General features: G+C 32.0%; 2 protein-coding genes across 2 annotated transcripts; both read left to right on the top strand.

Annotated features, from left to right (window-relative positions):
- Positions 1-255: 255 nt before the first annotated feature.
- On the top strand, positions 256-2,083 carry LOC18044986 (bidirectional sugar transporter SWEET12). The gene is made up of 6 exons (XM_006436838.2): positions 256-330; positions 442-478; positions 582-792; positions 977-1,141; positions 1,278-1,397; positions 1,608-2,083. The coding sequence occupies exons 1-6, from the start codon at positions 279-281 to the stop codon at positions 1,878-1,880; spliced, it is 858 nt and encodes a 285-aa protein (XP_006436901.1). The 5' UTR covers positions 256-278; the 3' UTR covers positions 1,881-2,083.
- Positions 2,084-5,748: 3,665 nt separating this feature from the next.
- LOC18045408 (bidirectional sugar transporter SWEET10) lies at positions 5,749-7,566 on the top strand. The gene is made up of 6 exons (XM_006436837.2): positions 5,749-5,853; positions 5,963-5,999; positions 6,114-6,324; positions 6,555-6,716; positions 6,825-6,944; positions 7,032-7,566. The coding sequence occupies exons 1-6, from the start codon at positions 5,811-5,813 to the stop codon at positions 7,272-7,274; spliced, it is 816 nt and encodes a 271-aa protein (XP_006436900.1). The 5' UTR covers positions 5,749-5,810; the 3' UTR covers positions 7,275-7,566.
- Positions 7,567-13,643: the final 6,077 nt, after the last annotated feature.

Genomic DNA, 13,643 nt, shown 5'->3' with positions numbered 1-13,643 from the left:
GGTATTTAACGTAAAAGTCTGGCAAAACAGATACGTCAAGTTTTGGGTGCACAGGTTCTCTGTACTACCCATATCAATAATTTAACTATATTCTGTCCAATAACATAAAAGTTTCTCTTTTCGTGCAATAATGCGCAGCATTTCTCCCTATATATATTGCGATACCCTCATCGCTTGTTTGTGTCATAGGTTTAATGTGAGTGAAAGAAAAAAAAAACAAGGCATCGTTTCTCCTTTAAGCCTTGACTTTGTTTTTTTCTCATATTCATCTAAGAGCCATGACTATGTTTTCTACTCATGATCCCTGGGTTTTTGCCTTTGGCCTGCTAGGTATTTTACAAATACAAAAATGTCATTGCCTTAATATTATTTTCATGTTACATGCATATATGTATGTATTTGTTGCTAATATTTTCATTTGTTTTCATGTAACAATAATAGGCAACATCGTCTCCTTCATTGTTTTTCTAGCCCCAATGTAAGTTAATCAATTTAATTTTTTTATATTTTTGTTTCTACTTTTCTTCTATTTATTAACTTTTATTCTAATGACAGTATATATACTTTGCATGCACTTGCAGGCCGACGTTTTATAGAGTGTGCAAGAAGAAATCAACAGAAGGGTTCCAATCACTTCCATATGTGGTGGCTCTGTTCAGTGCAATGCTTTGGATATATTACGCAATGATGAAGAAAGATGCTTTCCTTCTCATTACCATCAACGCTTTTGGATGTGTCATTGAGACCATTTACCTAGCTCTTTACATCACTTTTGCACCAAAGCAAGCTAGGGTATGATATTCAAATATGTTTTATCATCCATCTGCACTTTATAAATCCCCCGTTTACAGTTCTGTAAAATGGGTGGTCAGTTTGCAATTTAAAAAGTGTCGGCACCCGAGAATTATTTATGATATTGATTAATATTGATACTTTATTACCATTTAATAATTAATAGTAATATAATTCCATGCAGTTGTACACTTTGAGGCTGCTTCTGTTGTTGAATTTTGGAGGATTTGGCTCGATTCTACTTTTGTCTCACTTTTTGGCCAAAGGATCGGCGGCACGTCTTCGTCTTCTCGGATGGATTTGTGTTGTATTCAGCGTCAGTGTTTTTGCCGCACCTTTAAGTATTATGGTAAGTCTATATATATATATATATATATATGGAAAGGTGTTACTTTAATTTATTTTTCATTATTTTTTTGAATAGTAAAATATATGAATAAACAATTAACAATTTTGTGCATATTTTATTGTCACTTTATTTGCAGAGGCTGGTCGTACGCACCAAGAGCGTGGAGTTTATGCCTTTTTATTTATCTCTGTTCCTCACACTGAATGCCGTCATGTGGTTCTTTTACGGCTTATTCTTAAAGGACGTCTATGTTGCAGTAAGTTCTTTTCTTGCACAAATTTACATATATACATATTAGTTCTCATTCATGCTTAGGTCTAGAATTATTTTTTACTAGCATGGAATCCTGATGGTAATCCAAATTCAAAATTTGTAAAATCGTGACGTCCGGATGTGAGCACCATTTTATTAATATATAAATCTCGTTTTAATTAATTATATTTTTATTTTTGTTCTTTTGTGGTAGGTTCCGAATGTATTGGGTTTTATCTTTGGAGTTGTTCAGATGATACTCTATGCAATCTACAGGAATTACAGAAGGGTTGTTGTAGAGGATGTGAATAAGGTACCCGAACACACAGTGGATGTTGTGAAATTGAGCACAAATAATATGACTGCTTCTGAGGAGCAAACTAACAGTAGGAATAATTTTGATGATAAGAATGAGCATGAGCAAGCTAATGATCAGCATGAGAAGGCCCGCGAATCATGCAATCAAGATCCATTAAACAAGTGTTAAGAGTATAGTACGTGTGAGATCATATGGGCTTGTACGTAAATTAATCAATTCCTCCTTTGCCCTGTGTGTGTGTGTGTGTGTCTATCTGTGCTTTAATTTTATCATCTTTATCTTTCTCTTTCACTTTATAATGATGATGTAAAAGTTTCTGTAGAAGGGGGGATTATAACGTGACATATGTGCAAATGATGCTCCAATTTCTCGTTCTCGTGTTTTTTTTTTTTTTTTTTCTGTCATGTAAACCCTTACTGGGGCCTATTTGGGTATATATAATAATTTCATATTTCCACTTTCATGGCTAGACATAATCTGATGAAGAATATTTTTCTCTTTTTTTTTTGTGATTTTGTATTGGGTTTACTGTGAGAATTGATCTTCTTGCAAAGACTCGTCATTATACTTTTTCACAAATATTAATTTATATGATCCTCTCATCAGCCGCAAAAAGATTTACTATGCAAGCCAACCAAAATTGAAAATTATATAATATATTTTTCCCCCTAATAATGTATGCATTAGATTTAAGTTAATTAAGCTCATCAAGATTTTGCTAATGGGCTTACATATATGTGACATGATATAAAATTGACAAAAGTACTATAATTTACATTAATGGATGACTTACATAAGCTGAAAGGGCTTCCTCATATCTTTGAAATTAACTCCCGACTCTTAACACCTATACTATTTATAATTGCTTACATCACTTTTACATTATCTATAGAACTTTTTAAGAAGAAAAGATAAAAGGAAATTTCGTCATACCATGAAGTGGTAGGGCTAAGGGCTTCTTTGATAAATAATTATAAGATCACTCTTAAATATCGGAACTGTATATGCTCATGCTTTGTCCCATATTGCTTTCCATTTTTAGAAAAGATATATAATTAAATATCAAGTGTTGAAGCCCCAGCCCCTAAAGTATAGTTACATCCCAATTAATTGCACTTTTGCGACTTAAATTATCAGAATTTATGTATGTATATATATATGGATATCCATCTGCTCGATCGGCCCTCTTACATGCCGTACATAAACTATCTCAACGTGCACATCCACTATGCAAGCTCTATTGTAAAATAGAAATTCTTTTCCACTCTCAAAAAGTTATATTAATTATTTCGTTTTATAAGGATCAAAATCTGCAACATATCAAACCTGTACATGGAAATCATAAAAAGTTTCTGTATCCTGAAATACATTAAGATTTTGCTTTTAGCGGTAATTACGTTCAAATGTGTACTTTTAATTTCTTAGTGGATGGCGGTGTTTGGTGTTTCCTTTACACATTACGTTATGTAATTGGTGTTCTCAGAAACAATTCTATTTTCTACATTAGCTAAAAATAATTATATTAAGTTAAATATAAAGTAAAGGTTTAGTTCTAGTAGTACGGGCAGTCTTCGTAGGACACAAATCCTAGGCTCGAACTTCAATAATTATGAGAGTTAATAAAAAAATAATTAAATATAAAAGTTTGGTATCACTCTCATCTCATGAGCTAGATTATCAATATCAGTTAAAACTTATGAACTTCTTCTGTTATTCGGGGCAACTCTAAGCTTATGAGCGAGATAGATCCGTGGGCTTTAATAGTAAAAAAAATACTAGTTTGCACGTTTGTGTGTTAGTTATGTAACCAGTTAGGCACTTAGGCTCGGGAGTTTTTATTATAAAATAGACAAGGTTGATCAATAGTAAAAAAAATACCATCTTCATAGGACTTAAGTCTTATGTTTGAACAGAAACTGTCAATTTCTTCTCTACTGTTATCAATATATATTATTTACCTCCCTATTATTTTTATAATAGTCAATAAGTGCTCTGACAACGTAAGTTTACAATATTATTTTTTATTTTCAAATACACTTTTATTTATATTTATTAAAGATTAAATAAATCACATAAATGGAAATTAAAATAAAAAAATAAGTATTAAAAACAAGAAATTTACGTTTTAATGTTAACAAAAAAATTAATAATAAATTTTTTTCTTGTACATTTTTATTTTGTAAATATTTTCTTATAATAAATATTTATAATATTTTTAAAATTAAATGTAAAAAGTACAAGAAAAATATGTTATTATTAATTTTTTTACATCAAAAAATATATTTCTTACTTTTAATACTTAATTTTTTATTTTAATTTCCAATCATGTCATTTATTTAATTTATAATAAATATAAATAAAAGTGTATTTGAAAATAAGAGTAATATTGTAAACTTATACTGTCAGGGGTGTTATTAACTATTAGAAAAACAGTAAGAATAAATTGTATATATTGATTAGAGTACGGAAAAATTGACAATCTCCCTTCGAACTTCAACAAATGTGTTAGTTGATTGAAAAAAAAAATGAAAGAAAATTAAATATATAAATTTGGGATAACTCTCCTTTAAATGAGTTAGATTATCAATATAATTTAAGCCTATGGGCTTCTTCAGTCTTTCAAGGCAACTCTAAGCTTATGAGCGAGTTAGACTCATGAACTTCAATTGTAAAAAATACCGCCTTTCACGTGTGAGTGTGTTAATATAACGAGTTAGGCTCGGGGATTTTTATTGGAAAAAGAGATAAGGTTGATCTTGATCAGGTTGCAAACGACAAGAGTTTTAAAGAGATAATCCCATCTTTGCAGTTCCTGTAGGCTTTTATACTTAAAAGGATCAAATATACGGGCTTGCACATGATGAGAGGTGTTAAAGAAATAATCTCATCCTATGGTTCTGGCCTTCTTGGTTAACGAAGTTCGAAAGCTAGCACATGCGAGCATGGCACGTGAGAATGACTGCATGTAAGTAATTACAGGATTAGGTTTTTGGCATGACGGCTACAGGGTCAACTGAAAAAAGGTGTTTCTTTTTTGGGAAATACGGAATAAATTTTATCACGATGCTGGGCTCGTTCGTCCATCGTCTGATTGAATCTTTAACCTAGCTAGATCAGCAAACTACGATCAAGTGGCATGCACGTCACAAAGTTACTTAGTGGGACTCAGAACAAAGTTTGAGACTCGATCCTCTGAAACCCTGCAAGTGGATTTTAGTTGCTCGCATGATTGCAGCTACAATTTGTTCATAGATCAGCTCTAGCAGTTGAAGCTTACAATTAATAATAAAAGGTCTGAACATGATTTGACGGATTGAATTTAATTATGATATATTTTCCGTTTGTTTATCAAATCTTAATAAATAAAAACGGAATTCTAATTGAAATTTGATAAATATATGCAGATGGGAAAAGAATGAGTAATGATACACGGTCATGCCTCATCAAGTAATTAGTTATACGTATAAACTTTTTAGGCTTGACCCTTGTTAGGTGGAACCAATCAGCTAGGGCAGGCTTTCGTTTGATCAATGATTTTATTTATTATCGATGCCGAGAAGCTTAGATTTGATTGGCCACATGTAACATACAAGTGGGAGTGGAATTTTATGAACCATATAGAAGAGAGAAAAAGTGCAAGGTGGGAGTATCGTCAAGTTCCCTCGAGAACTGAAATATGAGTTGTAAGCCTCAAACTTTGAAAGCCACTTGTTGGGGTGGGTGACACATCATAAAGAACAAAGTGGGGCCCTGAATGTACTACGAATGGTACTATCAACTAGGGCGCGGCTGGTTAATGCTGAAGAGTTAACGACCAAATCCGGATAAATATAGCATTAGGGCTAGAAAAAGCTTTTTGGATTATGTTTTAACCTAAAGTCGCTAGCTAACAACTGGAAAGCAAAGCGTAAAAGAGAATTCAGTCTCCTTAACACTCGTATTGTTGCTTGCAACTTGACTAATGCTCATGGCTTTTTCTTCCTATATAAATGCTTCCTACTTCATGCTTATGAGTCATAGCTTGAAAGAAAGAAGAGATAAGAGAGAGAGAGAGAGAGTGATCTTAGCAGTAACTCGTTTAATATCATCCTTGTAGAGATGGCCATTCACCACTCTTGGGCCACTGCTTTTGGCCTTTTAGGTACAAAATATGTTCATGCATTATAGGCACGTTATTACTAAGTTATAAAAAAAATTTCAATACACTCATTGTATACCTTTGTTTTTTGTTTTTGTTGTCAATGTTTTAGGAAATATCACCTCCTTCTTGGTCTGCCTAGCTCCCATGTAAGTTCATGTTTCGGTTATATATTTTTGTTCTTGCTTTATTCATTTAAACCTTCAACATTCGTTATTACTAAAAACGCAATGTGCATGCATGCATGCATGGTGTTGTTGCAGGCCGACATTTTATAAAATTTACAAGAAGAAATCAACGGAAGGGTTTCAATCGGTTCCTTATGTGATATCACTGTTCAGTGCTATGATATGGATATACTATGCTCTCCTTAAACAAAATGCTATCTTTCTCATGACCATCAACACTTTCTGCTGCGTCATGCAGACCATCTACATTGCTGTTTATGTCTTTTATGCACCAAAGAAAGTTAGGGTACGTATCTTCACAAACACACTATTAAATCTTTTCCGCCCATGTATACATATACATATACAGAGTCATGTTCAGGCCCAGATGTCCAGATTATTTTACAAATCCAGATTTCAACTAGATTTAGAGTTGTACTGCGACGTACTCTTATTAAATCTCTTTCGCATACATATACATACTTATAGTTAATTTTTCTAAATTGACAATCGTTAAGGGCTAAAAATTTCATGCAGATCCAGACTGTGAAGCTGCTCCTGCTGCTCAATATATTTGGGTTTGGTGCAATCTGCCTCTTAACTTTCTTCCTCTCAAAAGGAGCAATCCGCGAGAAGATTCTTGGGTATATATGCATGACATTTGCCCTCAGTGTGTTTGCTGCACCTCTTTTCATCGTGGTAATTAAAACTCACTCTTTCATTTTTGCTAAACGTGTAATTCATAGAAATGATTTTGAAGTTCATATTTTTGCTTATTTTGAATCTTTTTTTTTTTCTTTTTCACAGAGAAAGGTTATTAAAACCAAGAGCGTTGAGTATATGCCGTTTACTTTATCATTTTTCCTCACAATAGGCGCAGTCGCGTGGTTCTTCTATGGCCTTCTGATCAAGGACTTGAACGTTGCTGTAAGTTCATCAATTAATATTTGCGCCCAGTGCTATCATCTATTTTTTATTTACTAATATTAATTTGCTTTTCTTTTGCATTGACAGATTCCGAATGTTCTAGGGTTTATCTTCGGGGTTCTTCAGATGATACTTTATGTAATCTACAAAAACCCTAATAAGAAAATTGTGGAACAGACAAAGCTTCAAGAATTATCAGAACACGTCGTGGATGTTGTCAAATTAAGCACAATGGTGTGTTCAGAATTAAACTCAGTGGTTCCTCAGTTGAGTGCTATCCAAAATGAAGATAATGAAATCGTGATGAAGAAACAAACTGATCATGTCTAATAATTTTTGTAACTTTCAGTAGCTAGCTAGTTGACTGAATCCACGTGTGATTAATTTAGCTAGCGAGCTATTGGATGCAATGATGTAATTGTTAAATGGACGGAGTGGTCGAGTCTTTGTTAGTCTCTTTTGGGTATCATCTCTGCTTGTAGTTTTATTGATTAATTTGCATGTAATTGAATTGTATGGGAGTCATGTAATAAGCGTTTGTTGTTGGGTCAGTCAGTCAGTCAAAGAGAGCTCTCTCGCTTGTTTCTCTATTCTCTCCAGTCTCTTGTAATTTGTAATAATTGTGATTATGTGATGAATTATTATATGTCCAAAAAAAAATGTATTAATTGCACGTTATGTTCCTTTTCTTCACGTTATAATACCGAATTAATGGGAATATTCTATATGAATAGATGATGGCAAAACTCCATTTAGGTTGATAACACCTTATCCTTTAATGGTTTCTATGCACATGGCGATAGAGATCATATCAAGTGGGATTGTACGGCCCACTTTGTTAGCATACGTATCATGTTATATCAAAATTTTTAATATGTTAACGGGAGAGATTGTGAGTTTTTTCAATAAATATATATATAATATTTACTCTCTTATTGATTTTATAAAACATAATAAATTTAGGTAGTGTTTGGGGAAGAAATAGAATATTAAAAATGAACCGTCATGTGTCAATGTGAAGATTTTATGACTATAAGTAGTCCTCGTGGGGTACTCAACCTATACCAGGTACATCTGATAGTTGAGCTGACACACAGGGTATGCCATGAAAAAATTTAGGTATTAAAGAAAACATCCAAAAATATTACCACAAGTGCTATCTCTATCGCTCAAAGAGAATATTAGATTTGTCAAAATCAAATAAGGAATATCTTGTTGGAAAAAAAAAAAAAGATAGTTGGTTGTCATACCTACAAAAAGCAAAAAGTAGCACATCAATGACAGTGGTCCTAAACTGTCAACCCTGCAACTGTCCAAACAACTTCTGCGGAGGCATCCTGGACCACGTGCAGCCTATGCCTTGTACACAAAACAACAAACCTTGCTAAATAACTGCATTCTTGCTCTCCAAACATGCTTCTAACGGAATAAAAATAATCATAAAGATAAAGGATGAGAGAATATCAAAAAGGACAGAAATCACCACTAGAGATGTGCCACGTGGCAGGGTACCCAAGATACATTATATAAAGCCAATGAGGTTCCATCTTTCTCATACTCATCACAAACACACACACAAAAAGAGTTGAAGTCTTCTTCAACCTCCACCCACCATTTCAGAGAGCTTGCAAGCTCTCATCACCTAATAAAGTTCAAGTGGTTGACTTGAGCGTTAGAGTGTGGTCGCTAGCTCAACCTCTAACCTCGATTTGTTGTTTTGCAGGTCGAAAGGCATTCTTTCAAACTCTCTCCCCTCACATTTGATCTCTCACCATTATCAGCATCTCTCCCACTCTTTTTCATCTCCTTCAAAGCCCTAAAATAGCCCACATACCGCGGTTAAGTGAGGTACCCTGGATCCCTAAAAAAACAAATTCATTGTTCTGGTGAGCTTTTGTCCTTTTTTCTTGCACCCAAAGTCCACTTAAACTAGATTGCATTCTTTTACAATATTATTCTTATTTTAAATACATTTTTATTCATATTTATTATAAATTAAATAAATCATATAAATAAAAATTAAGATAAAATAAGTTAAGTATTAAAAAATAAGAAATATGTGTTTCAATGTTAATAAAAATTAATAATAAGATATTATTTTGTACTTTTTTATTTAAACATTTTTCTTATAATGAATATATATTTAATATTTCTAAGATGAATTGTCAAGTAGATGACCTACATCCTTTAAATTTTTGGTACTAGAGGAATTCTTGGATATTATGAAAACAATAGGGATATAAATAATAAATATTGATTTCAATAAGGAGAGAAATTAGCAATCTCTTATGTTATTGTTACCGGCTTCAACTTGGCCTAATCTTTTATAAAGTTAACTATTCATGATATATAAAGTAGTTGATGAATCACTTGGTTAAAAATTAAAGTTTAATTAAGAAGCTATTAGTTAGGTAAGTATTCAACCATTAATTAGGGGTGGGCGTTTGGATCGGTTTGACCCGATCCGAGCCGAACCATAAATTTATTTCGGGTTCGGTTTGGTTCAGGTTGAAGCTTACAACCCGTTGGGGTTGAAAATCTAAACCCGATCGGGTTGTATTTCGGTTCGGGTTGAACCCGAACCGAATAATCAACCCGATTGGGTCAAAAAAAAAAAAGTTTAAAAACATTAACCTAACCCTAACCTAACAACTCCCAAACACACACTTCTCACTTTCTTAGCCGCCACTTGACTTCTCTACTTCTTCTTCTTCTTCTTCTTCTTCTCCTTTTCTTCCTCCACTGCCAAATATCATCTTCTTCTTCTTCTTCATCTTCATTTCTTCTTCTCTTTTTCTTCTTCTTATTTCCTTACACCGGTGCCAAACATCTTCTTCTTCTTCAATTCTTCTTCTCTTCTTCTTCTTCTTCTTCTTTCCTTCGGCTGTTGCCAAGCATCTTCTTCTTCTTCTTCTTCTTCTTCTTCTTCTTCTTCTTCTTCTTCTTATTTTCTTCCTCCATTGCCAAATAATTCTTCTGCTTTTTCTGATCTCCATTAATTAATCGTTTAATAATTTATTTTTTAATTGTTAGTTAATTTCTTAGTTTTCTTTTGTTAATTGTTGTTATTTTTTTGGTTAATTGTTAAATATAGAATTCTATATGTTAATCAATTAATTTATAAATAAGATTATAGGAAATTTGTGTGATATTTAGTTAATTTTTTCTGTTTTTGGATGAGATAAAATTATGGTTTCATAATATAAACGAACCCAAATTTATAACCCGAACCGAACCGAATAAAATTCGGTTTGGTTTGGTTCGGGTTTGTAGTTTGAACCAGATTGGGTTGAATCTTCCAAAACTAATGGGTTGAAACACAAACCAAAACCCGAACAACCCGAACCAAAATCCAATTTCACCACCCCTACCGTTAATAGAAACTATCAAGCAAGGATTCTGGTACAGCATTGTTAAAAGTCTATTTTGTACTTACTAAAGTACAATTGAAAAAGAACTCCAATCGTTAGTATATAAAGATAAGTCTAAAGAACACACAGGGCTAAGTAAGATAAAGATAGTACCAATAAAAATGATGGCCCTTGCATTGATTGTTTCTATTTCATTGTGACAAATAGGAATAATTTTCTAATCAAGTTCCCTTACCATACTGAAGCGAGGAACATGTTAAAATTTAAAAAAAAAAAATCAATTCAATATATTTTATTTTATAGTATATTAAAATTTATATTTTTTATTTTTATATTGTCCCTAACTTTATATAGTCAGAGATTCTTTATAAAGCTCACATTGATAATCCTAATCCGAAAATAAAAGCACTGGTGGAGCCTGTATTCGACCAGCTGTGGCAGGGGCTCAGCTAGTTTTGGAAAAATTTGAAGAGTAATTTTAAATCAGTCCATAATTACTTTGAATTCGTGATAGTGCTTCAAGTCAATATTAAAATTATTAAAATTGCCTAGATAATTTTGAAGAGTTTCAAATTTTAACCCTCGTTATTTTTTTTTAATTTATTAGTTATTTTGATTCTACAAACATGAATTAGCGTAACCTAAATGAATACAAAAGAAATCTAACAAAATAAGGAAATAATAAAAAAAACTTAAAACTATAAAAAGAAATAGTTTCTCTATTTTATCTCTCATTTTGTTCTTCTTTTTCTTAGTTGTACACATGCAAATGTTGTATATTATTGTATTGACCATGAACCCATGATATATCGTGGCCTATACAGTCAGTTAAGATACATTCATTGCCTGTATTATAAGTTGAATGTGCCCTAATTGAAAATATTTTTTTACTACGTCGAAAAAGCTATTTATTACTCTTTTGATTAACTAATAGAAGGTTACAAACCCCAACTTATACTTTGTAAATCTACTGATTCATGCCAAAAAAACGAGCATGTCTGCCCCTAGAAACTCTATATTGCTTTCTGAAGAATCCTGATGAATAATAGATCGGCCAGTTATGTACCCTGGCATGTTTTTGTTGTCATTCGATCGTTAAAAGTAACATAACTATGTATTATAACAATAATGATGATGCTGATGATGATGATGATGATGATGATGATATCGAAGAGGACAAATTAAGCTAATAAAATGAGTTAGATCTTGATTGAATTGAAGCCAATCCAATTTAGATACATTTAAATATAAGCAGATTCAGCTTTTGATCTTTTGGAACTATTTATTTCTCTCCATGGTGGAATTTATGTCCCACAACCGGTTCTCTGAGTATCTTGTCCTCCATACCGCAAATAATTAATTAATTAGCACATTCACGCTGGAGTCCCTGCTTCTGGTTCTTAGGCTAACCTACGACCATATTAACAACTCCCACTCAGTATCCCGCTCTCCAGTCAAAAAGTTGATCTGCCAAAGTTAAGGCACCGTTCGATATTTTTGTCCAGCAATTGTGACTTGAAAGTCACAATTATATAAGTATTTCATTTAATAAATATTTTCAATTGTGATTTCAAAATTAAGTTCAATTTTTTCCCCCCAACACTTGTTTGATGAACAAAAGCCCGTTCAACTTTTTTTTCCTTATCCAAATTTATTATTTTTAAAATTCATATTTACTAAACACCATTAACTTTTATTTTACGATTAAAGTTGCATTTAAGAGTATTGTGGTTTAAATGCACAGCGCCATCGTGTGAAACACAACTTTAACCCTAAAAATGTGTTGGAGTAAATATTTTTAGGACAAAAGTCCTCTCATGATTTTTATTTTTTATTTTTTTATCCTAGCCTCTTTTGGTGAAATGAGTGGTTAAAATTGAGTCTTAAATTTTGATGTTAACAATCAAGTTGGCTTTATTCACTTTAGAAGGATTGCAGATTTTTCCCTATTGAAATCAATATATACCAACTATCTCATACTGTTTTCATAATAGCCACAAACTCCCTTGACAACATAATTTTACAGTATTTTCCTTGTTTTCAAAACACTTTTATTCATATTTATTATAAATTAAATAAATCATAAATTATAAAATTAAAATGAAAAAATTAAGTATTAAAAATAAGAAATATATGTTTTGAAATGAATAAAAAATTAATAATAAGAAATTTTTCTTATATTTTTTGTTATTTTATAATTTATGATATAAATAAAAATGTATTTGAAAATGAGGGTAATACTGTAACATTATGCTACAAGGGGGTTCTTGGTTATTATGTAAATAATAGATGGTAAGTGATATATCTTGATTTCAGTAAGGGGAAAATTGCCAATCTCCTTTCACTTTATTTACGATTAAACTAGCTTTTTTCATTAGCTTTGAAATACTATGAGAGATTAGGAGAGAAAAAGACTAAAAGAAGATCCTAATCCATATCTTTATGTGACATTCAAAATTTAAACTTCCAAAGCTTTAAGATAATTATTAACTAATTACACGAAAATGATCTAGTGGGCACCAGTATCCACCATATGATCAGCACCTGGACACGTGGTAAAATTTTATGAATTCCTGAGAATATTAAGTTATAGACTAACCAGACAGCATCATGTGACACTATCCTATCATGTGGAACTATTGCTCACCATAAGATAAGTATCATTAGCCACTAACACAATTCCAAAATTCAATTGATAATTAATTTCTCAATTTTTATAATAACAAAGTTAGAGATACTTTTTTTTTTTTTTTAACTATGAAATTCTTGCTCTTAGATGTTGGTGTGCGGAGGATTCAAATTCTTAACCCCTTGCTTTCACAGCAAGAAACCAATCTTATTCAGCAATTTTTAACTGCATCTAATTCGAGGTTTGGAAGATTCAGCTCTCTCTCATTGATAGGACATATTTAGGCTTGAGTGAGACTAGAACGTAGTAAATCATGCTATTGAAAGAATTTTATGATTCTATGTTTTGGGGATTATACTACTGTGTAAAGCAAATTGATAAAACTCAGTATTGAAATTAATTTACATTGTGGGTGGTCAATAGCTTACTAATATCAAATTTTTAACTACCATATCAACCCTAATTAGGACAAGTCAAAAGATACAAAGGTAAAGTGCCTCGATATATTCTTGAAACAAGCCAATCAACTTTGTGAATTTACCAAATTTGAGGAAAATTTCATTCACAATTGAATCGTCAAGTTGTTAATGAGTTTTATCTAGTGTTGCCAATAGGTGCAGACCGTTCCATAGTCGTAGCCAATATCAAACAAAATTTGGCTCCATTCTAAATCTAAATAGTGGAGAATCCAAGATTCTA

Source organism: Citrus clementina, unplaced genomic scaffold, assembly GCF_000493195.1.
Source record: "Citrus clementina cultivar Clemenules unplaced genomic scaffold, Citrus_clementina_v1.0 scaffold_4, whole genome shotgun sequence".
In the NCBI taxonomy this organism is placed as follows: Eukaryota; Viridiplantae; Streptophyta; class Magnoliopsida; order Sapindales; family Rutaceae; genus Citrus; species Citrus x clementina.
This window is presented reverse-complemented; position numbering and strand designations above follow the sequence as displayed.

Coding starts and splice junctions, on each gene's coding strand:
- LOC18044986 (XM_006436838.2), top strand. CDS start 279: ATGACTATGTTTTCTACTCATGATCCCTGGGTTTTTGCCTTTGGCCTG. Junction 479..581: donor ATTGTTTTTCTAGCCCCAAT/GTAAGTTAATCA, acceptor ATGCACTTGCAG/GCCGACGTTTTATAGAGTGT. Junction 1,142..1,277: donor CCGCACCTTTAAGTATTATG/GTAAGTCTATAT, acceptor CTTTATTTGCAG/AGGCTGGTCGTACGCACCAA.
- LOC18045408 (XM_006436837.2), top strand. CDS start 5,811: ATGGCCATTCACCACTCTTGGGCCACTGCTTTTGGCCTTTTAG. Junction 5,854..5,962: donor CACTGCTTTTGGCCTTTTAG/GTACAAAATATG, acceptor TCAATGTTTTAG/GAAATATCACCTCCTTCTTG. Junction 6,717..6,824: donor CTGCACCTCTTTTCATCGTG/GTAATTAAAACT, acceptor TCTTTTTCACAG/AGAAAGGTTATTAAAACCAA.